Source organism: Acanthochromis polyacanthus, chromosome 1 (assembly GCF_021347895.1).
Source record: "Acanthochromis polyacanthus isolate Apoly-LR-REF ecotype Palm Island chromosome 1, KAUST_Apoly_ChrSc, whole genome shotgun sequence".
Lineage (NCBI taxonomy): Eukaryota > Metazoa > Chordata > Actinopteri > Pomacentridae > Acanthochromis > Acanthochromis polyacanthus.
The window spans coordinates 59,486,408-59,511,508 of NC_067113.1; the positions used below are offsets into that span (position 1 = coordinate 59,486,408).

General features: G+C 38.6%; 1 protein-coding gene across 1 annotated transcript; it reads left to right on the plus strand.

Annotated features, from left to right (window-relative positions):
• The first annotated feature begins 5,019 nt into the window (after positions 1 to 5,019).
• tmem19 (transmembrane protein 19) lies at positions 5,020 to 24,274 on the plus strand. Its single transcript, XM_022205777.2, has 8 exons — positions 5,020 to 5,271; positions 6,741 to 6,888; positions 7,827 to 7,940; positions 16,378 to 16,515; positions 18,532 to 18,608; positions 18,684 to 18,861; positions 19,468 to 19,677; positions 21,650 to 24,274. Exons 2-8 carry the CDS (start codon positions 6,759 to 6,761, stop codon positions 21,808 to 21,810), a joined length of 1,008 nt encoding a protein of 335 aa, XP_022061469.1. The 5' UTR covers positions 5,020 to 5,271; positions 6,741 to 6,758; the 3' UTR covers positions 21,811 to 24,274.
• Positions 24,275 to 25,101: the final 827 nt, after the last annotated feature.

Sequence of the window (25,101 nt, forward strand, 5' to 3'; positions counted from 1 at the left end):
TTGTGAGTTAACTGAGTTTGAAATGTCAGTTGTTATGTCATCACTGACCTGGCTTTTTTTTTAAACTATCACTCAAAACCTCCCTGTTTAAAATGGCTTTTCATACCTAGCGGCATGGTGACATTTTGTTACTTTTATGTCACAATTCACCCTGGATGTCTGAAAACATCTGTGTATGTCTAAGGTTTTCATGTAAAGTTCACAGATATTTCAAACTAAATAATAACTAAGCCATTACTGAAAGAAGACAATTGCAAAATGACTCTAATTTTATAATACATTTCTTATTTAACAAACAAATCTGTGTAAAATTATAGAACCAGACAGATATAGTATTTACAGTATTAAACGTGGATTTAATCTATTACATAAGGAGAAAATAAATATATGATAAAAAAATAAAAGTGAGCTAAATTTGTGAATGTATTTTAACAGCTTTTTTATGTCAAAAAACATTTTTTTCTTGAAAAAAAACAGTAATTTTATGGTTATTCACATCAGATATTTATAGTGTTTACATAGATTTTTATTTTACATTATACGTGCACATTAACTCTGTTTTTGTAATTTTATTGATATTTTGTGTACTTTTCAATTAAATTAAAATAATATGTAAATTAAAGGAAGATTTTAAGGAATATTTCTGCAAAATTACAGTTTTTCTGATGCATAATTCACACATTTATCCTCCGCTGAGGAAAAAATGCAAGAACTTCAGTAATCTGGTGACTTTCCCATTGGAAAAACCCATAAAACTAGTACAATTATATTAATAGATGATGATGAATAACTACACTTCCCAGCAGTCCAGGACCTTCGCAACTGTTTTAACTCTCTGTCTTTGGAGGGAGGGTCTCTGTTGGCTTTAAAAACCTCCCAGCAGATTCATAGAGATCATAAATCACATTTCATCCCCGCTCATCTATAATTGGTAGGTGACACCGTTTCTCTTTTCATCTCCTTCTTCATGTGTTTTCTTACTTTTTATGCAGAAATCTCAGTTAATATTTTCAGTTTTTAGGCAACAATACTGTTAATTTTGGTGTTTAAACCCTAAAATCGAAGGGAAATCATCTGGATTTGTGGGTGGTTACAGAATGTGGATCAATGTTTTCTTTCAGGGTCAGAAAAATGTGCTTGAAATCTAATTCATTTAGAATTAAAATTGGATCTGTGTGCAGGTTCATGTTTATTAAACACCTACAAGTAAAAGATGAAATCTGATCCTGAAAAATGTTTTCAGAGGAGAAAATGGCTTCAAAGACCAAAATCAAAAACATTATTTTTTTTCCAATTTAATTAATTTTAATTTCATTTTTATTTGTTGTGGGACGACATAAATGAAATGTAGGGTAAATGTCAGAGTTTAATGTAATTCTTCGGTGTTTTCCGCTTGAACTCAATCCTGTTTCAGCCCCTGGAAGCATCAGTCATTTAGATTAGTTTTGCGTTCTGCTCCTGACCTCTGAATTACAATAAGTCAAACCAACAGTAAATCTATTCAGTTTGACAGTGACAGAAAGTCTGAATCTTCTGCTCATAAATTCTTCTCATGTGCACAAACAACAGACAAATAAATAAAGACTGAAATATCTCAACAACTATCGGATGGATTTCTATCAAATTCTGCACAGATTTCAATTCAAAAATTTGGAAATCTCTCATTTTGTTCTCCAGGAATCATGTTTTTATTAATAATTATTGGAATCAATCACCCTAAACCAGACAGAAGCTTTAAAACAATGACAAATCTGAATGAAAAATGAACTAAGTGAGACTTTAAATCACAAAAAACAGGCAGAACAGCTTCGCTTTAGATGTTTTTTATTCAAAGAGACAATAAACTGCACAATAAAAAAACACTAACTTCTCTTTTCAATGTATTTTGAGCAGAAACACTTCAAGGCAACAGAGTAAAATGTTTTAACTGACTGACATCAGACTTTAGTTTGCTCGTGTTATGTTCAAAGATGCAAATGAGTTGCTGTCTACCTGAATATATTTAGATTTGCATTAATTTCCAGAACAGAAATCTGAGCTTTGGTGAAAACTAGGTTCAGTATTTTAGTTTGTATTTGATTTTTCTACTGAAAATGAAAGTTTTTACTAAGAGGATTTTTTATTTCTCTTATAATGACTCTGTGAATCAGAAAATACTGTCAACAGCTAGAAGAATACCACTTTTCGCCATGTTTTTAAGGTATAAATTGTTTTATAAATCAGATTTTAAATGACATATAGACAAACCCTTTAATAAAAACCCTCAGGATATAAATGGGAATAAAATTGGAATGTTTGATGTATTTGAGATTTATGGCTCAGAGTCAGAGAGAAAAACTCATTTTAAGTAAACAGTTTATAACAAATTATGTTGTCAAATTCCCCAGTTGATTATTCACATTAAGACAGTGCTTTTTGTGTTACAAATTTTCAGCAAATCCACACTAATTTTTCATGAAATCTCCTATAGACAAAGTAAAATAAACTCCTATCAGCTTTTATTTTGAAATTTTCTTACTAGTGTGAAAGACAAAATGTTATGGAAGCAAAATGTCCCAAATTCCAAAGTTGACCAGAGTTTTAAATCACGAAGAGGCTCAATGTCCAGTAGTTAATAAAATAAAGAACTATTTGAAGCTCTGCTCTGATTACTGTGATGTTGTAATTAATGTAGAGTGTGTGTTTTTTTTTAAAAATTTAATTAGATGTTTTTTGTTTGGAGGACAAAATCCTGTTTATCCTTCCTTTTCTGCACTGAAATCCATAATTGGCTTGGTCTGCTTTATTTGATTTACTGTTTTGTGTTTTTCCGCTAATTAGCAAACTGCACCACGCTGATATGAACTAGCTTGTCGGCTAACCAGCCTGCTGCTATCAGCCATCAGCCAGACAACCTCACTGTAAATTGTGGCTTTGTTTCTGCTGCAGGAAACATTTTAGATTTTGGCAAATAACCAGAGAAAACTGAGAAAACTGGCGTGAACATGACAATAAATTACTTTATTCCTTAAAGAAATCAAAGTATTGTGCAGAGCAAATCAAGAGTCTGCAGCTGACACAGAAAAGCTTCCAGCTAACCGCTAACATGCAGCTACAGCATTTAGCTACCAGTGTTTGCATGCTAACAGCTAAAGTTTTGGCAGTATATTATCCCAGGATAATGATCGCCAGAGTTGCTTGTATTTATCCTCTGGGCACCATGAAACTGGGCACAGTAATCAACAACATAAAAGCAATGTTGTCAACCTCATTGTGGTGCTAAAAAGTCGGAGAATGCCGAAAATAATTTGGATTTATTGTCTGGAAACCATGAAAAATGATGTGCAGATAGTTTAGCCAGTCTATCCAGTAGATTTTTTTTATTATCTTAAACCCAGTTCCCAGTATTCACCCTCTGGGAATCATAGTTTTCTGAACAAAATTTCAACAGCTAGTGTCAGCAAAAAGCAACATTTCAACTTTGCTAGTTGCTAATATTCATCCTCTGAGGACCATGAATCTCTGAGACAATTTCATAACAATCTGTCGAGTAACTCTAGCTGGATATATTTATATTAAAAGAAAAAAATATGAACTTTGTGGTACATTAGAGGAAGATTACTTGGGATTCATCATCTGGAAACCACGAACAACCATGTGCAAAAAGTTGAGCCATTCCAGTAGAATTTTAGGTATCTATAACAGAGTGCCTAGTATTTAGCCCCTGGGAACCTTGATTTTCTGTACATAATTTCAATAGCTAGTGACCTTGCTAGAAGTCCGGGATCTCTACAGAAAATTTGATTCAGATTTTCTCTGAAGGTCATCAGAGTTAGTAATATCCATCTTCTGAGGACCACAAATCTCCAGACTCAATTTCATGGCACTCTATCCCATAACCGTGGCTGGATATATTCAAATAAAATAAAATAAAAATAATGAGCAACCCCATGGTAAAGTTATAGGCAAAGTATTAGATATTCATCGTCTGGGAACCATGAACAACCATTGGCAAATATCTATCCAAGTCCATGTAGAAGACTTTGAGACAGTTCACAGGATAAGAATCACAAGAGTTCCTGGGATTCATCTTCTGGGAACCTAAACATTCTACACAAAATGTCAAGAGCTCTCAACAGTAATCTGGATTCATCGTCCAAAAACCATGACAAACTACGTGCAGAAATCCACTCAGTCCTTTTCACACCATGATGATGCCTCCACCATGTTTTACTTCATGATGCTGCCACCATTGTGCTTCACACCATGATGTTTTCATTTGTGAAAGATTTGTGAAACTAAATCTACTACATGTCTGTCACAACAGAGAGACAGAGTTGCATTGACGCATCCTCTGGTGACGATGAATCCCTGTACACAATCTCATTGTGATCCATCCAGTAACGGAGTAGAGATTTGAGTAAAAAGCAAAATTATCAACCTCATGGTGACACTAGATGGAAGAACAGGGGACTCCCATAGCCAGTACGGTTCATCCTCTGAAGAACACAAACATATGTACAAAATGCCACGTACAAGACCTTAAACGTGTTGTTATTTTTATACACCAACATTGTGCTTCTTGTACAGTGAAACTCCACAAGCCATCTTCTTTCCATTTCACGCATTTAACACAAAGATGAATGAACAGGAAGGAGCCAGGGTGGCGACATTAAAACAGGACCCGAAAAGTTGGAACCAATTTATGAACAGAGCTTGTGTTCATGTGTGAGGAGGCGTTTTGGGCAGAAACAGACTTGTGCTTGTGTGAGATGTTCAACTTGTGATCTCATTTTAAAAGCAGCATTTTGTGCACAGCTTTATGATTATCACTGAAAGATAAGAATTTATCAGAAAAATGCTGTGAATTATAGTCTTCTGGATTCCTCAGATGGTAGTATAATCCCATTCTGTACGTGTGGCAGGTGATGCTTCAATAAAACCTTGTGTGACATTAGATTTTAGGACTTCGGGCTCCGCTTGGGGCTTTAAACCATGCTACTGCCCCTTTAAGAACGCAACCTTTTGTTTGCGGAAGTCTGTCCGTCACGCAAATCTGTCCGTCAAGTCCTCCCCTCTGACACAGATCAGAAGTCTATCTACTCGCTCGTTCATTCCCAAAATATGTTCGCTTTCTTTACTCTTACTTTCTCTTGAACAGTAAACTGACTGTTTTTACTTTGATGAGCTAACCCTTCGTTCGCCTGAAATGGAACTAAACTGAAAATTAGCATTTACAGTGTTTTTGAAGAGAGCGGTAACGTAAACTCGTGATGGCTTCGCTGATATTTGGTGAGTTCGTTATAAAACAACATACGGGTGGTTAACTGTTTACATGTGCTCATAATCCCCTGGATTACACATTAGCTGAGTATATTTCGGGTTTTCGGTTCACATGTGTGTACATTACTAAGCTAACGGATCCGTAATTCTTCCAAAGTTACACAGATTTAAATATCTGATTTAATATTTGAGATTCATAAATTGCATTAAAACACTAACATTATGTCGAAAATGGGGGTGAATTTGGCACACACTACTAATGTCTGCTAAATTAACGTACTCACAGTTCCCATAAAACGACAATTCACCTACGTTGGAGATACTGCCCTCTTCGTACTTCTCAACACTCAGTCCTGACCAATTTAATTTCGCTTTTATGGCAAGAATTAAAAAAAAAAAATCATGTCATGTTACAACTACAACATAAAGACAAAGGACAATCCACGCATCTCTGTGAGAATGTTATTGAAATGATTCAGATTCAGAAAACTGTATTGTTATTTCTAATTATTATTATTACTGTTATTATGACATGAAGCATGGTGGTAGCAGCATCATGACATGAAGCACGGTGATGGCAGCATCATGACATGAAGCACGGTGGTGGCAGCATCATGATAGGAAGCATGGTGGTGGCAGCATCATGATATGAAGCACGGTGATGGCAGCATCATGACAGAAAGCACGGTGATGGCAGCATCATGACATAAAGCATGGTGGTGGCAGCATCATGATATGAAGCATGGTGATGGCAGCATCATGACATAAAGCACGGTGGTGACATCATGACATGAAGCATGGTGGTGGCAGCATCATGACATGAAGCATGGTGGTGGCAGCATCATGACAGAAAGCATGGTGGTGACATCATCATGACATGAAGCATGGTGGTGGCAGCATCATGATATGAAGCAAGGTGGTGGCAGCATCATGATATGAAGAACGGTGGTGACAGCATCATGACGTGAAGAACGGTGGTGACAGCATCATGATGTTTCTCACCAGCAGGTCCTGAAAGGCTTGCAGAGGTTGAGGGTAAATTGAATGCAGTGATTAAATAAAATATTTTTCTTTAATCAACATTTCTTTGTAGAAATCTGTTTTCATTTTGACATGAAATACTCTTTAAATATTTATCAATAAAAAGAGAAAAATCCAAAATAGATGAATACTTATTAGTTTGCCACAGTGATTACTTCCAGTTTACCTGAATGAAAAGGTTTAACACCTTTAGATAATTAGTTGTTAAACAAAATACAGTTTAACACATTTGAAAAATCACACAATTCTTCCATTTTTTTCCTGGTTCTGACTGATGGTTTTAATTTTGGGGATTTTTTTCAAAGATGACACGTCGTTCAAAGCTTTTTCTTGCCCAAAGATGTCCAGCAAGATTTAAATGCGACAACAGAAAGAACAGATTTCTCAGCAGAGTAACGTCCAGAAACACTGATTTTTTTCCCCCCGTTTTCCTTCAGCTCAGGCCGTTTGTCAGCATGGACCCTGAAAGCGACGTGTTGATGAAGGAATCCATCAAGATGATGACCGATCTGATTGTGCTGTGCGTCACGTTGGCACTGTCCCTCTTCTTCTGGGTCCTCTCACTCGTCCTCAACTCCTTCTACGGTCAGTTTGTTTTTGTTCTGGTTTTAGTTGAAGCTGCTCCTCTGTAAAGGGACATGAAATCATCCAGTCATGTGCTCTTCAGCCTTTTTCTCAGAGAAAAGCTCAACACATAATCTTTTACGGCTGACTTTGCTGCCGGCAAGTGTGGTTATGTGCTTCTACTAAATGTTATCATCTCATCTTCTATAGTGACCTTAGAGTGGAGGTGAGAGTTAACCCTATCTAACTACTAAACCTACTAAACCCATAAATGTAGTATTAGAGTATAAATGTAGCATTAGATGGTAAATGTATTATTAGAGGGTAAATGTAGTATTAGAGGGTAATGTTGGATCGTAGGATGAACTGAGGCTACACAAACTCCAAAAGATGTAAAAATTCTCCCTGATGTCAGTAAACTCATCATAGATAATCTGTAGTTCCTGGTTGTTCTGCTCTTACTGTTTAATCCTGTAGAGACCAGAGGAGGCGTCAGTTTGACTACAATTCATGCACATAGAGCATTGTGGAAGTTTAACTACTAAAGGAACACCGAGATAAAGACTTCTGTGGTGGTTAATGACCTCCGACCAGAACTGATGTGTTTCAGACAAACTTGAATCAACGATAGAGTTCTTCTTCCTCATCCAAATGTGTGTCCTACATTTCCCACCACTGATAATGCTGCAGATTATTGATGAAAAAGTTTACCTAACTAACGTCCAGGTACAGATTGCGTTCTAGTAAGATGTTTACTGCAGCACAATCTGAGCTTGACAGGATGACATACATCATGTTGAGGTCACTGGGAAACTCATCTACAAACCTCAAAACCACCATCCTACTGACATTCTTCAGTGTGATGTCAGTGATCATTGAGTCTGCCATCTGAAACGTGTTAAAATGGAAACATTGAGGAGGTTTTGTTCCTTCATAACATTGCTGTCTCGTGTTTGCAGGTACGCTGCAGCCCGTGTCGCCATGGCGATGGCTGTTCTCCATCTTGGTTCCCCTCATAGTGACGGTCCGAGCCTTGAATAGAAGAAGTCTGGATCGATCCGGAGCTCTAGGAGGTAAGTGTTTGACGTGTTTTTATTTACTCCTGTCTCATTTTCATTCACCGTGGCTCATTTTTGTTACTACACTGTAAAGTCCTGCATCTCCATAGAAACAAAACAACCAAGAAGGCGGAGACAGAACTCAGAAATGTCTTCTGTTGTTGTAAATGTAGTATGTAGCTCCTTTTTTAGTTCTTTTGTTTGTGGTTGTTTTGTGTCTCTTTGTGGTTGTTTTTGTCTCTTTTTTTAATTTTTTAATGTCTCTGTTTAGATGAAGTATGTCTTGGTAGACATTTTATGTCTTATTGTAGTTGTTTTGTGTCTCTGTAGACATTTAGTGTTTCTTTGTAGTTATTTTTTTTCTCTGTGGTTATTTTTTTCTCTTTGTAGTGTTTTTTTGTCTCCTTAGTTTTTTAATGTCTCTTTTTAGATGTTTTTTTCTCTCTTTGTAGACATTTTATGTCTGTAGACATTTTATGTCTCTTTGTAGTTGTTTTTTGTCCCTTTGTGGTTGTTTTGTGTCTTTTTGTTGAGATTTTGTGTCTCTTTGTAGTTGTTTTTTGTCTGTCTCTGCGGTTGTTTTGTGTCTCTTTTTAGTTGTTTCCTCTCTTTGTGGTTGTTTTTTGTCTCTTTGTTGTTGTTTTTGTCTCATAGTTGTTTTACATCTCTTTGTAATTGTTTTGTGTTTTTTGTAGTTTTGTTTCTTTTTGTAGTTGTTTCCTCTCTTGTAGTTGTTTCCTCTCTCTTTGGAATTGTTTTGTGTCTCTTTGTACTTGTTTTTTTATCTCTTCTTACATATATTTCTTGTCTCTTTGGAGACAATTTATGTCTTATTGTAGTTCTTATTCATTTGCATCTTTAAAAAGCAAAAAGAGAAATTCAAGTAAAATATTTCCAAATTGCATTAAATTAAATACAATACTTTGACTAAACTGAATTACTTAAAGGACGCTGTATGAATACATTAATATTGCAGTTGTTGCGTTAAATAGTGATATCATTACTTGTTAATATAACACAAGACAAAGCACAGGTGGCGCTCTATAAATACACTGCTCAAAAAAATTAAAGGAACACTTTTTAATCTAAGTATTGCATCAAATCAGTCAAACATGTGGGATACTGATCTGATCAAGTAAGTAACTGAGGGACTTTTTAGTCAGTTTCAGCTGCTTTGGTGTTCATAAAATTAACAACAGATGCACTAGAGGGGTAACAATGAGACAGTCTCCCAACAGGAATGAGTTTACAGGTGAAGGTCACTGACATTTTTTTCCTTCCTAATATTGTCTGACTGTTTTTCACTAGTTTTGCATTTGGCTAGGGTAAGTGTCACTTCTGGTAGCATGAGGCGATACCTGGACCCTACAGAGGTTCCACAGATAGTCCAACTCCTCCAGGATGGAACATCAACGCGTGCCATTGCCAGAAGGTTTGCTGTGTCTCCCAGCACATTCTCAAGCGCATGGAAGAGATTCCAGGAGACAGGCAGTTAGTCTGGGAGAGCTTGACAGGGCTGTAGAAGGTCCTCAACCGATCAGCAGGACAGGTATCTGCTCCTTTGTGCAAGGAGGAACAGGATGAGCACTGCAATAGCTCTACAAAATGACCTCAGCAGATCACTGGTGTGAATGTCTCTGATCAAACAATCAGAAAGAGATTTAATGAGAGTGGTCTGAGGGCCCAGCGTCCTCTAGTGCCCGCTGTGCTCGCTGATTGGCACCGTGGAGCTCGGCTGGCAACACAGGAATTTGCAAGTCCACCACTGGTGCCCTGCGCTTTTCACAGATGAGAGCAGGTTCACCCTGAGCGCATGTGACAGACATGAAAGGGTCTGGAGAAGCCGTGGAGAACGTTATGCTGCCTGTAACATTGTTCAGCATGACCGGTTTGGTGGAGGGTCAGTGATGGTGTGGGGAGGCATATCCATGGAGGGACGCACAGACCTCTACAGGCTGGATAATGGCATTCTGACTGCCATTAGGTATCAGAATGAAATCCTTTGACCCATTGTCAGACCCTACATTGGTGCAGTGGTCCTGGATTCCTTCTGGTGCACAACAATGCCCAGTCTTATGTGGTAAGAGAACTCATGCAGTTTCTGGAGGATGAAGGAACTGATACCATTAGCTGGCCCCCATGCTCACCTGACCTGAATCCAATAGAACACCTTTGGAACATTATGTTTTGTTCCATCCGACACCATCAGGTTGCTCCTCAGACTGTCCAGGAGCTCAGCAATGCCCTGGTCCAGTTCTGGGAGGAGATACCCCAGGACACCATCCATCGTCTCATTCAGAGCTTGTCCTGGCATCGTCAGTCATGCATACAAGCACATGGAGGCCATACAAACTACTGAATACCGTTTTGAGTTGCTGCCAAGGAATTTCAGCAAGATGGACTAGCCTGCCACATCAGTTTTTCACTTTGATTTTGGGGTGTCTTGAATTTAGCCCTCCTGGGGGGTTGATCATTTTCATTCCCATCAAACAATGTGGCACTTTTCATTCCTAACACATTATCCAGTCCATATCAATGTAAATATCCAGTTTGTTTTTTCCCCGTATTGAAATATGATGTATTTTCAAAGTGTTCCTTTATTTTTTTGAGCAGTGTATGTTGCTTCATACATTGACAAACTGAAGTTGTGAAGACAGATCAAACTTTTACTTGTTTTTAGAATTGGAAGAATCTACGTTGTTTCCCAACATCATGGTTCTGATGTTTCCAGACTCCGCACAATCTCCTCAACACTCTGAAGCAACCATTCTCTGATGAGAAACATGTAATAATGTCCTCAGATGTGAAGGCCAATATTCAGAACATTCACGTATCTTCGTATCTTGATGGAAGATCTGGATCTGCGTCACTGTACTGAACAAACAACAAACTCATGGACGTCTGGACCGGCCAAGATAAGATTCTTGAACTAAAGGTCAAGAAATTACCCTGACAGCAGCCTTCGGGCCCGTCGGATGACTTCAACTCCTCTGCAAATCAGTTTCGAAACTTCTTGTTGCGTTGTTTCATAAATGCAGATGTTGTTCCTGCAAAAGGACACACTAAATATCCATGCATAGAGAACACTAAAAAGAAAAACACGGTCCAGTTTCACAGTTTTCAGAAGAGAAGCCGACTTTTGGCGACAAGAAAGTCTCTCAGGCGATTTCTTTTCATCTTTCAACATGAAAATAGAGATTTATCAGAGAACTGCAAGGCCGAAGACAAAAACAATACTGTAAAGAAAAGTGCATTTAGCGATTTCACAGGTGTTTACTGCAGAATTATAGATGCCTATTTAAGTTATGCATTATTTCTGTCTTCATTTTGAAGAGAAAGTTACCATTTTCTGTCATCATCACCTCTGTTTGGAGATTGATGGCAGATTTTATCATTTGAGCTGTTGAATAGAAGTGTCAAACACAAGCAGATGAGACAAGTGGAGGAACTGCAAGTTTTTCTGCAATTTTTGGGACAATTGCAGTTAAAAATAAAGCTAAAATATTCACATTTATGCTTTCAGATAAGTATGTGGCTGTATTTATTGTTTGCTTTATGCATCAGATTTAAAGCTTAGATTTGGTTCAACTTGCTGACAGAATTCCAAATCACAGATGAGTAGTTCAAGGACCAGTGGACAGCTGAAAATCTGACAATGTTCTATGTTTTCACAGATTCTGGCTCTGATATGTGGTGTAATTATGGTTCGAGCACCGAATGGTATGAAGACCCTGTTGAAACCTGTGGGTTTCTTCTTCTTGTCATCGTTCTTCTTTTACCATTTTTTGAAATGCAAACTATTCAAAAACGTTTAAAAATTTGAGCACGTCGGAATCAGCGAAAAATTTGAAACTTTTGGGGAATTGCATGTGTGTGCACCAAACTTTACATGTATGATCAGAGTCCTGCTCTGATCACATCCATATGATGAAATACATTCACAGTTATAGCGCCACCTACTGGAAGCAGGAAATGTCTTTTTTTTTACACTTTGATGTACTGTTGTCAGCCAGTTCATCAGATTCACCTCAAACATACTGACATAAATCCAAACACATTGATGATGATTTACAGAGAAAATGGTGACTCGTCATCTAAAGGCGTGTCTGTGGTGGTGCAGTGAATTTTGATTTCTCGCCATGACCACTGAAATGTTTATATCTCAGCTGCACATGACCCTATCTGCCCCAAACTTCAGATGATGGACACCAGAACCAGTCTGAACACATCCACACTCATAAATTTAGAAACACTCATAGCGCCACCTATCTCAGCACATTCTGGCGCCCGCGGGGGGGCGGGGGGTCCTTCACACTTGCATGTGCATGTTTGTTCAGGTCCCACCGGCTCCTGTCGAGTTCCACTGTTGAGAAGTGATGGGACCCGCCAGAATGGGCTGAGACTCTCTCCAGAGTCTAAACTCACACTAAACCCACTCTCCTTTTCCCTAGTATCTTCTTCTGGCCTATTCCACTCTATACTGACATGACATCCACAACTATGGTGTTCAGTACCGTTTGGTTATATATTCATTTGTTTATCCTTTTTGTTTGTTCGTTTTTTTCTGGGGGGGGTTTTGTGTGTGTGTTTGTTTTTGTCTTATTAATGGGTAATTAATAGTCGGGAATAATACAGCGTCTGATATTCTTCAGGTGTAATAGCACCGCTTCCTGGTCCCTGTCCCTGTCCGTCCTGTCTCTTGTCCTGTCCACCCTTTGTTTCCCCTCACGTCACCACTGAGGTGTAGCACTGCCCTCCCTTAACAGGGATTTGTAATAAAGAAAGTCAGCTTAGCTTTCAGGGAGGGCTGGTGATGGTCACATGCATGCACTAAATAATAAAATATTTGGCTGCAAGACTAAAATATGCATTAATCTCATAAAGTGTTGACACTCCTTCTGTGGAGTTAAACAATGAGAATAAATGCAGACCAAAAAAAAAAAAGGGAAATTCGAATCGATACCCAGCCCTAGAACCAATGCCTAAAACCCAACAGGAAGTCAGCCATTTTAAATTTTGTGTCATAATTTTGACGTTTTTGGGTCATTTTTGAACATTTTAGAAGCTATAAACTCTAACAGGGTAACCCTGAGAGAGCTCAAATTTGGCCAGGATGTACAGCAGGCATGAGCGATCAAAAGTTTTCAAAATGCTCCACAACAGTCTGATGGTGTGGAAATAGCGGTCGGCGGAATTTCAACATTTCGACATGAAACAGGAAATCGTGTATAAATGCCCTGTACATGCTGCAATCTGCCTCAGACTTCACATGTATGATCAGAGTCCAGCCCTGATGACATCCATACACCAATATGCAGTCTCAGTGATAGCGCCACCTGGTGGATGGACAGGAAGTGCTGCCTAACTAGCCTGAACATGCTCCAGTCTGGCTGAAACTTTACACATGGGATCAGACTCTGGCCCTCAGGACATCCATAGGACAAAATACACTCAGTTGCAGCAGCACCTGGTGGACATGCTTGGACTCACTGACCAGCAAGAATGCAAGGACCTGCTCAATTTTGTGTTGTTTTTGGTTTGTTTGTTTGAGCGTAAAAGAAAACTTGCCGTTGAAACTTTTGTGTTCAATTTGTGAGAAAAACAGGAGTTAAAAAAACAAAACATTTTCTGCAGAAAAGTGCTTTTCTTTGACCCAAGTTTCTAAGAAGATCTGACAATTTAGTGCATCAAATTTCAAGCTAATTCCAGATCATGAATGAGTAGTTCAAGGACCAGTGGACAAATGGAAATCTGATAATTTTCTATACTTTTGCAGATTCTGGCTTTGATAAATGGTGTAATTTTGTGGGTTTGTTTGTTTTCTTCAACACAACTCCCCTTTAAAGCCTTTGTGTGTCATTTATTGGAGAATTTGCAGCAAACAACAATAAAATTTAAGTGTTTCTGCAATTTGTGGGGGAATTTGTAGTAAAAATAAATGTTATGGGTTTAGGTGAGTAGTTCAAGGACCACCAGAAAATGGGAAATCTGACAGTTTTCCATGTTTTTACAGATGAATGCTGTAATTTTGGGGGGGGGGGGCGTCTTTGTTTGAGAACCGATTCAACAGTCGATCTATTTCGTGTCAGATTTTTTTTTTACTGCAATTTATGGCAAAACTGAAGACAGTGTTCACTTCTATCTGCAGAGAAATGCTCGTCTATTGAGCCACATTTCGAACAAGATTTATTTCAGCTGAAATCCAACAATTGTCTGCAATTTACAGCTTCTGACTCTAACAAAAGATGAAATTTTTTTTAAAACTCAAATTTGTCTTGAATTTATGGTAATGTTTACATCTGAAAAAAACCCCTCAAATTTTCTCAGTTTCAGCTGAACAAAGCACATCTGTTGAGTGACATTTCTCAAAAAAATCCTTTCATCATCAAACGTTTTTTTCGACTCCGTATAGATTTTTGGGGGCGACATTTTTCTGAGAAACGAGGACAGAAGACGTCTTTGTGGCCAAAACGACCAAAAGAAATCAAATTACTATCCATGACAAATAACATTTCATCAGTAAATCTCATGATGTCGTCTCTCCTAAACATCATGACTGCTGCTTCTGATAGCACTGTTGAAGGATTAATCTGAAAAAACACTGAAAGACGTCCAGAGGAGATCACAATCTGACATTTCACTGCTCCTATTCATGTTTTAAAGTCATCACGCTCAGCCGGAACAAACCAGTTAGACAGATAATAATACCCAGTCAATGCGAAACCCGCCGGACCGCCGGGACCAGAAAGTCCGTCGGTCTGCCATTTTCTTGCACCCAGCCGGACCGCCTGTCCGCCACCCTCCGGTGACGTATTTACATACATGGCAATTTTCTGCGGATCCGCGAATTTCCGCCAATTTAATTTCAAATTTCAACATTTCTGTGAATCGTCTAAATCCATTGAGAAAATTTTAGGGGTGGTTAGGTACTTTATTGTTGCCGATGTTAACGAAACTCAAGCGAATAGTTGTGAAATATGCAAAAATATGCGTGATATTCTCTTGAAGCCTAAATAAATAAATGATTTCAAAAGATATTGACTCCTTTAATTATTTTGTTAAATTTTTTGACGCAAATCGCGCTTTTTTCCGTCCGCGCATTGTAGGTCCACCAAAAACCCAGTAGGTCCACCAAACTCTCCAGCTGTGGTGGACCTACTGTCCACCAAGACTCCAGACGGTTTTGCATTGACTGAATACCATCTCAGAGAAATGTCCTTCAGCCACACAGAAGTTTATTTAGACACCACTCCACAGGCTTCGTCAGGCAGACACAAATACCCAAAATAAAGATCAATCTGCCGCTGAAAATAGTCCCCAACAGAAGATGTGTGTCTTCCTGTTGATTTGATAGAAAAGTACAAGAAAAAACACTTAAAAATGCACATCATGACACATATATGAGATGTTTTTTGGTCTTTTCAGCACAAATTTCTTTATTTTACAAAAATGGGAAAATCTCAGAATCATCATGTATATTTCTCCAGTTTCCCACGAACATTGCTAAAACCGTGGCGCCACATACTTGAGATATTTCAATGGTGTCCGTTTTAAGTTTCTTCAGCCTGCAGTTCAGCCGAAATTCCCTGAATTTTTAAAAGATGACAGTCGGTCGCAGCTGAGTCGCCAAAGGCTTCACGCTTTCCCCAAAGAAAGCAGAATTTTTGGCTTTTTATAGAATCTAGAGGAACCAAACTATTTATTTTTAGGGATTTTTTTTTAAATGAAATGTCACAATTTTAAGCTTGGATTTGGTTGAGCTTCCCGATCACAGATGAGTAGTTCAAGGACCACTGGAAAGTAAGAAATCTGACATTTTTTTCTGTTTTTGCAGATTCTGGCTCTGATAAATGGTGTAATTTTGTGGACTTTTGTTTTGTTTGAGAAAACTCAACTTTAAAGCCTTTATATGTAATTTATTGGAGAATTTACAGCAAATAACAAAAAAATTTAAGTGTTTCTGCAATTTGTGGGAGATTCATAGGAAAAAAAGACTTTAGAGGTTTAGATGAGTAGTTCAAGGTAAGTCAGTAAGTTAAAAATCTGACAAATTTTTCTGCTTTTACAGATTCCGGCTCTGATAAATGGTGTAATTTAGTTTATTTTTTCAAAAGAAAACTTACCTTTAAAGCCTGCTGAAAGTTTTATTGCAAAATGAGTGGAAATTTGCAGAAAAAAAACTTTAAATTTGCTCCTCTGTTGTCCCAAAATTGCCATTTGAGTTGACAGATTTCTGTGTCAAAAGAAAACACAGCTTTAAGACCACTTAAAACATAACCTATTGTAGGATTTTCAGGTTCAGAAGATTGTTCTATCTGGTAAACTTGTAATAATTATCGTGTTTCTCTTTCAGAAAGCCCTTAGTTCTGGATGTACATATGTAACAGTGACTACTTTCTGCTTGGAGTCTAAACATGATGTAACATTAACGTGTCTACTTGTATTTTCTCAGCCCTCCTGGTGGGATTCGCGCTGACGATGGCCAACTACAGCTTCTTCTCGGCTCTGCTGGCCTTCTTCATCACCTCCTCCAGACTGACCCGCTGGGGAGGAGCGCAGAAGAAGAAAATAGACGCCGAGTACAAAGAAGGTGGGAGTCTGAAAGGCTTAGAGTCATGATAACGTGATGCTGCATACATAATTTACAGTGTGTTTTGAAACAGCATATTAGTGTTTTTCACCAAATCCTACGCCATTTACTATCATTAGGGTCCGAGCACCGAACGGTGCGAAGACCCTATCGAAACCCTAGGGTTTTTTTAGTTTTTTCATCGTCCGGGAAATCGGCCTTTTTGACGCCCTTAACATACATGAAAACACATCAAAATCGCCACACACATCAGGATCTGCAAAAAATGTAATATTTTAGGGGAATGGCATGCGTGTGTGCCAAAATGGCTCAACAGCGCCCCCTAGAAAATTAAGAAAATTCCGCCCCCAGACAGTGTTTCACCGAGAGCCACGAAATTCGGTACACATATCTAACTCGTCAAGGCGCACAAAATAGCCTCTCGGACCATTACCCATAATCCAACAGGAAGTCCGGCATTTTGAATTATGAATCATATTTTGGACAATTTTGTGTCATTTTTGGACACTTTTCAAAATCTATAAACTCAAACAGCGTAACCCCGAGAGAGCTGAAAGTTGGCCAGGATGTACTCCAGTCATGGGTGATCAAAAGTTATCAAAACACTCCGCAAAAGTCTGAGGGCGTGGAATTGTCAACCCACGGAATGCGGCCATTTTGAAATATGATTCATATTTTGTCATTTTTGGACATTTTCAAAAATTATTAACTCAAACAGTGTAACCCCTCGAGAGCTGAAATTTGCTCCGGATGTACACCAGTCATGAGTGATCAAAATTTATAAAAATAGTCAGCAACAGTCTGACGGTGTGGCCAAGGCAACCAACGGAATGCGGCCATTTTGAATATGATTCATATTTTCGACGATTTTGTCATTTTTGGACATTTTCAAAAGCTATAAACTCAAACCCACTTGCACTGAGAGAGCTTGAATTTGGCCAGGATGTACTCCAGTCATGGGTGATCAAAAGTTATCAAAACGTTCCACAAAAGCCTGAGGGCGTGGAAATGGCGACCCACGGAATGCGGCCATTTTGAATGCCTCGTCACGAAACAGGAAGTGCTGTCTAACTAGCCCGTACATGCTCCAAACTGCTTGAAACTTTACATGTGTGATCAGAGTCTGGCCCCAATCACATCCATAGCTCGATATGCGCTCGGAGCCATAGCGCCACCTGGCGGCCATTTTGAATGCTTCGCCACGAAACAGGAAGTGCTGTCTAACTAGCCTGTACATGCTCCAATCTGTCTCAAATTTTATAAGTGTCATCAGAGTCCGTCACAGTCACATACACAGGCCGATATACACTGACAGTCATAGTGCCACTAGTGACCATTTTGGATTTCTCGCCATGAAACAGGAAGTGCTGTGTAACTAGCCTGAACGTAGTCCAATCTGAATGAAACTTTACACTCTCAGAGTTACCAGCACCTGGTGGACACGCGTGCGCCAGCCAGGCCAGCCGGGCCACTCGGATGCGAGGACCCAACCAACGCTGCTTGCAGCTTTAATTATAACTGTTGTTTGTGGTCTACATGTTGTTTCTAAGCTATTTTTGTACTTGGTACCTTACATTTATACACATTTATTCATATAACAGTAGTATAAGTAAACAATCCAGATAGTAAAATGCTTCATAGTCCAGTATCTGTCTTGTTTTTACCCAAATGTGCCACATTTTATCGCAACTATTTCGTATAAAGAGATTTTGTGATGAAATGTATGTAATAGTTTCTTCACTTGTGTATGAGTATTTGTTTGATAGTTTCCAAACAGCAGCAGCTTAGTTTTGATCAAATTGAATGGTAATTTATGTCAAAGTACATTTTCAATGTAACCGTCTCACAAAACTGCTGCAGATCCCCAGAACAATAAACATCAGTGTCGTCTACGAAGAAAAGTACCCTGCATGTCATTTATGTACAAAATAAACACCACCAGTGACATCAGTATGCCTATTTATGCTCAACAAATAGCTTCCTGTGTATTTATGTTGTTTTATTGTTTTTAATTAGGAGGCCAGAGGAACTGGGTTCAGGTCTTCTGTAACGGAGGAGTTCCCACAGAGCTGGCACTGCTCTACATGATCGAGGTTTGGCTTTGTATGAAAAGAACAAATCATCCATGAATCCTGGAAACAACCAGTATAATCTGAAATCTGTTCCAGGTGGGTCCAGGTGAGATCCCCATCGACTTCAGCAAACAGTACTCGGCCTCCTGGATGTGTTTGTCTCTACTGGGCGCGCTCGCCTGCAGCACCGGTGACACCTGGGCATCGGAGGTGGGGCCAGTCCTCAGCCAATCACAGCCCAGACTCATCACCACCTGGGAGGAAGTTCCAGCAGGTGAGAAACGAGCGTCTTAGCTGCTCATGAACATCACAGGAGCACAGAAGATGGATTAATGATAGGTTGAAAGATACTTTTATTAACAGCACATAAAAAAGTTAAACTTATTTGTAACTTCAGAGGAGTCATAGGTGTCTTGGTGGCCTCCCTGACTCGTCTCTTTCTTGTAGGTGGTGAATACTGATGTCATACTGAGATAGTTCTGGGTTCTCTGATGATGGATCATTGGTGTAGCTCCGAGTAAACGTCCTGTGTTGTTTCTGAGTCATACATATCCGTTGGGTATTTTCCGTTTTCTTCTATTTCTGCTTTATCTTTTCCTTTCTGCGGCTGAAAACCAAAGCAGGTCGTCTGCGTCTCTCTCAAAAGAATCTTTTTAATTGGTCAACAGCTCTGGAGTTATTCAGGCTGAGATGTGGCAGCTTCACTGTCAAACTAATTAAATATTTAAAGCACCAGTGGTTTTAGAGTGTTCAATCCTCATGAATGTCATTAATGTGAACTGGTGATTAACGTTGCATGAAGCTACAGGTCATGGATGTAAATAGAGGCTGCCTTTTAGTCTGTATGGGTCAGCAATGATCCTCATGTTTTACCCTCCAGGAACCAATGGAGGAGTTACTCCCGTTGGATTGGTCGCCAGCTTCCTGGGTGGGGCGGCGGTGGGTGTGGCCTACTTCGTGACTCAGCTGCTGACGGTGGGCGACCTTCACCTGGCCGACCCCCAGTGGCCCATCGTGGTTTACGGAGGCATCGCCGGCCTGCTGGGCTCCATGCTGGACTCTTTCCTGGGAGCTCATTTACAGTATTCAGGTCGGTTTCAGTCACAGGTGCTTTTATTTTGGATTTTAGATTCATCAGTTTGTCTAAAAATGATAACAAAAAATCGGCAGCACAGAACACAAAAACATCATAAAACAGCAGCAAATATTTACGTTTGAGTTTTTTTTTTTGCATTTTTGCCCACAAATAACTTAAACCATATAAATAAAATTGACAACATCCAAAATGCTGATGATTTTTCTGTTGCTCAACATTAATTTACACAATTAATGTAATTTATCCACTGAAAAAAGCCAACTTTTCTGGTTTTAGGTATTTTTATTTGTAACTATTCATGTGCAGATAATTTAGATTTATTATTTTTGTGCCTTTAATTATTTTAATAATACTTTAATCAGCTTATTTATTGAAGCAACAGCACAAAACCTAAAAACAGAAAACAGAAAAAATGACATTTTATTGAGCTTGAATGAGAGATTTTTTTGTCATTATGCCCAGAAATAAACAAATTAACTGAATTTCAAAAAATACAAAAAACTGATCAATTTAAATGTTAAATTTGGTTTAAGGTTTCAGTCGCAGGTGCTTTTATTTTGTAATAATCGATGCTCAGATTATTTAGATTCTCATTTTGTCTAAAATTAATCCAAAAAAATCTGTAGCACAGAACCTAAAAACTTCATAAAAACATCAGCAAGGATCTACATTTGAGATTTTTTTTTACGTTTTTGTCCACAAGTAACTTAAACCAAATACATAAATTTAAAAAAAAATAAATTGCAGAATAATTTTCTGTGGCTCAACTAAACAGTTTGTACAAATAATATATTAATGCTCTGAAATCATTTTATTAACAGCTATTTTGAATTTTAAAAAATACACACAAATCTGCCAAATTCTCTAGTTTCAGGTATTTTTCAATCACAAGTACTTTTATTTGTAGTTATTGATGTGTAGATCATTTTGATTAATCATTTTTGTGCGTTTTAATTATTGAAGCACCTGCACAAAACATAATAAAACTGCAGAAAAAATGACATTTTAGTGAGCTTGAAAGACAGATTTCTTTTTTGTCATTTTGCCCACAAATAACTTAAATTTACTGAATTTAAAAAAAAATGCAGATTAGTTTCTGTAGCTCAGCTAAGCAATTTATGTAATGAATAACATTTATCAACCAAAAAAAGACAAATTCTCTAGTTTCAGTTTCTGAAATGTTAAAATATGATTTATTCATCATTTGGTCTAAAAATAACAACAACAAAAAAAATTCAGCGTGTTTTGCCCAACCAACAGTATAAAACCCAAAAATGTCAAACAGCAGCAGATATTAAATGTAACAAGCAAAAATGTAAAAATGAATCACTTTTGAAGAATAAACAGGTTTAGTTTTGTCATACTACTTAACAACTACGGTGTCTGTTGTATGTCTGTACTAACTTTGCATCGTAGAGATTTGGGGAAACGAGGAGTCGTGCAAAACCGCATAAATCAAAGCAAAATAACTCCAAAAAGGTGTAAATGTTGGTAAAATTACAGGAGAACTGCAGTATAAGTACCTGGTCAGTGGTTGTTCCAGTTCGACGTTGTTATCGGGTACTTAAATACAGTTTCACCAAGACTCGTACCCTGAGTCTTGTGAGCATTTAATGGCTATAAAAACCTGACAAACCTCCTGGATGAAGTGGAAGGTCTTGAACCAAAATGAAGTCCAGCTGCCTTCACACACAACTCCCCTGTTGTGTGTGAAGATCTAAGCTAGATCTAGATGATCTAGATCTAACTCAGACTTGTTGCCTCGTTGTTTTTTGCAATTCATCGATTCCCAGAGTCTCTGTAATCGAGGTGGAAAGGACAGTTAGTTTGACGCAACAGACACTTTAATAGAAGATACAGCTACAGGTAAAATACACCAGAATCGTCCTTTAAACGTCTAATGTAGACATACCTGAAGAACACAAATGCCAGACCAGAGGTGACTCTTCTGTAATTCCATCTTCAGGCTTTGACTCGAGCATCGGGAAGGTGGTGAGCTACGAGTCGGCAACCACCCGGCGGATCTGCGGGAAACCGATCCTGGACAACAACGCCGTCAACCTGTTCTCCTCCGTCCTCATCGCGCTCATCCTGCCTGGGATGGCATGGGGGGTTTGGCCTCGGTAGACCGACGACAGATTGGAGACCGATGACGAATGGAAGACCAGCCGGTCACAATTAAACAACACTCTAAAGACTCTCTGGTTGTGTTACTACCTGTTGGACAAGTTGAGATTATGAGAAACTGCCTCTGAGCATCAAAGGTATAAAAGAAAAGAAAATAAAAGCTCATTGATGGAAAAGCTTTTGCAGTGTTTCATACATTCAGTAAACGACTACTTGACAAAAAATGCTTTGGACTTTGACGAATTGTTGAGAAGTTTTTTGTAATTGTTTTTAAAGCTTGATTCTGGTATTTTTAAACTCATTTTCTCCATCTTTTTGGGTCAGAACGATTAATAGGAACTATCCATTCATTCTCTGTACACCGCTTTATCCTCACTAGGGTCGCGGGGGGTGCTGGAGTCTATCCCAGCTGACTCGGGCGAAGGCAGGGGACACCCTGGACAGGTCACCAGTCTGTCACAGGGCTACATATACAGACAAACAATCACACTCACATTCACACCTACGGGCAATTTAGAGTAATCAATTAACCTCAGCATATTTTTGGATTGTGGGAGGAAGCCAGAGTGCCCGGAGAAAACCCACGCATGCACAGGGAGAACATGCAAACTCCATGCAGATTTTATGCAAATATGCACATTTTTTGCATATTTCTTAACTGATAATCAGAAGCTTTATCTATCATCAATCGATAGATAATGAACTCATCATTCTGTGTGCTTTAAACATGAATATTTGTAATTCAGACAGCATAAACAACAGCATACTTTTAAATGAGAAAGTAGGTTGAAGGTCATTAAGCGTCACATAACTCTTGGTCATGGTGCCCCTTTTCTAGCTAAACTCCCACAATGCTCTCTGCTTGTCAACATTGAATTTCCTGTAGCCTGAGTAACCAACTCCAGTTAAATATGTCACTGAATTGTAGAAATACTGACCTGTTAGATCACAACACTTTTATGTAAACTCTGGTTGGAGGTCATTAAACGATTTATTCAGAGATACTTTACTGTGTAAATGTTTTAGGCCACAGTGGCCATGACTTTTGCTCAGAACACAATAATTCAGGGCTGCCAACTAGACCTTAGAGTGAGATTTGGTTTGTGCGGGATGCTGGTGGGGGACTGGGGGCCCTCCCCCCGAAAATTTTGAAAATTATTGATCCTATTTCCTGCATTCTGGTGTATTTTAAGAGCATTTTGCCCTTTTAAAATCTTATTATAGGATAACATTAAGGGATAATATAAAAACATTGAGCTTAAAAAAAAATAGAGCAAGGGCAGACAGTATTGAAAATGGTTCTTCATGTAAAATATGGATGAAAGTTCTGTGGCTGGATGAGCACAGTACATTTCAGTATTTTCCATAAATATCTGCATAACTGAAATAACTCCAGCAACCACTTTGCAGCATTTGTCTTGGAGGATTTTAATGCACACACTCAACAGCTTCTAGTTGACCGCATCAGCCAACTAAACAATGAAAAGTGCTGAAGCAAAAACAGAACACATCTTCATAACTTAAATTATCCATTCACTGAACAGAATTACAATCAGACACTAAACTCTCTATTAAATGTCAAAACTAGTGATGTTATGAGATGTGCCGAGGCTTCGAAGCGTGTGTCGAGTAATGGAGGGGGCGTTTCCACGAAGCGCGTATCGAGGCTTGCTTCATTTAGGGGAGAAGCCAAAAATGATGACGTCCGAAGCCTCGTTGCCTGGCTGAACCACGTGACTGCTTCGGAAAGTGGTTCAGATTTTGCCGCGAGGTCTGACAGCAAAATAAACCCCTCAGGCTCTGTTCAAAATGTGGGTTTTGATAGAGAGTTGTGGTCAGTCGAGAGTTTGGATAGTTTGGATAGAGTTTTAATAGTCTGAATACTAGAGTTTGGATAGTGTTTATATAGTTTGGAGAGTTAAGAGAGAGAGAGAGATAGTTTGGAGATTTAGGAGAGTGAGGAGAGAAAGATAGGTGATAGGAAGGAGCCAACCAGAAAGTGGAAAATTTGCTGTCTGGGAACATTTTGATTTTTTAACTCCTAATAAGGTAAGCTAAATGGGTTTTCTCCAGGCACTCCGGCTTCCTCCCACAGTCCAAAAACATGCTGAGGTTAATTGGTTATTCTAAATTGTCCATAGGTGTGAATGTGAGTGTGATTGTTTGTCTGTATATGTAGCCCTGCGACAGACTGGTGACCTGTCCAGGGTGTCCCCTGCCTTCACCCGAGTCAGCTGGGATAGGCTCCAGCACCCCCCATGACCCTAGTGAGGATAAAGCGATGTATAGAGAATGGATGGATAAACATTAGGTTTGCTTATCAAGAACTGTATTTTTCACAGTTTCTTATTTTATTCAAAGGTGAGGTGTTTATTGTGTGTCAAAAAAGGAGTCGTTTAAAACCAGAAACCGTTGAAAACATGTTACTTCTGAATAAAATGAATAAAATCTCCCCTTTCCTGTACATCCTTGTCTAAGCATATTCAGTACAATCTTCCTAGTTCCAAAAGCACTTTCACTGTCCTCTGCCTGCATAAGGCCATGCCATTTTCCTAAGGTGACAGAAAGACATTATTACACAACCTGCTACATTATATGATACTACCATTTTGGGGAAAATTTACACACACAGAATACATGAAAATATATTTTATTATACACGTGATCATTTATCTATAGAAATTATTTGATCATACATTTGTTTGTTTTTCATAGTCATTCCCAACAGCCATAATGAACAATGATTCAATGCATCAGGCATGTGGTTCAGATACAGCTGCCTGTGATTATACACTTGACCAGTAGGTGGTTTCGTGTGCTCATGAAGCTTCAAGAAATGAACCCTTTCTCGAACCAATTGGCTCAAGTGGTTCAATGCCTCATGAGGCTTCATCTCACCATCACAAGTCAAAATGATCCATGTGACTCTAAAAACTCAACAGCTTTACAAACTCTAAGATTAAACTCTCCACAAGGATCCAAAAGAAGTTGGACTTCTGCATGAGAGCTTTAATTATTCTTCATCTACTTCCTGAAAAATTTGGTCAATAAAAAAGACAAAAACTAATATTTTCAGCTGAACTAAAGACAGACTTTGTGATTTTTCTGCTCACATGTTGTGTTGTTGTAAACTTAATCTTTCAACCCCCTGGAAACCAGCGTTTGTCCTGTTTTTGTGTTGTTCCTCAGTGACCCTAGACAGCCGGTCGTAATGTTTTTTGAGCAACGCACCATACCATGACGTTTTTACAGTGAAGGTTCTACTATGGAACCAGTTTGACATGTTCAGTT

Excerpts from the sequence above, each read along its gene's own strand:
- tmem19 (XM_022205777.2), top strand. The coding sequence starts at position 6,759 with ATGGACCCTGAAAGCGACGTGTTGATGAAGGAATCCATCAAGATGATG. Across the intron at positions 18,862-19,467 it reads CTGGGAGGAAGTTCCAGCAG|GAACCAATGGAGGAGTTACT; the intron begins GTGAGAAACGAG and ends TTTACCCTCCAG. Across the intron at positions 19,678-21,649 it reads AGCTCATTTACAGTATTCAG|GCTTTGACTCGAGCATCGGG; the intron begins GTCGGTTTCAGT and ends TTCCATCTTCAG.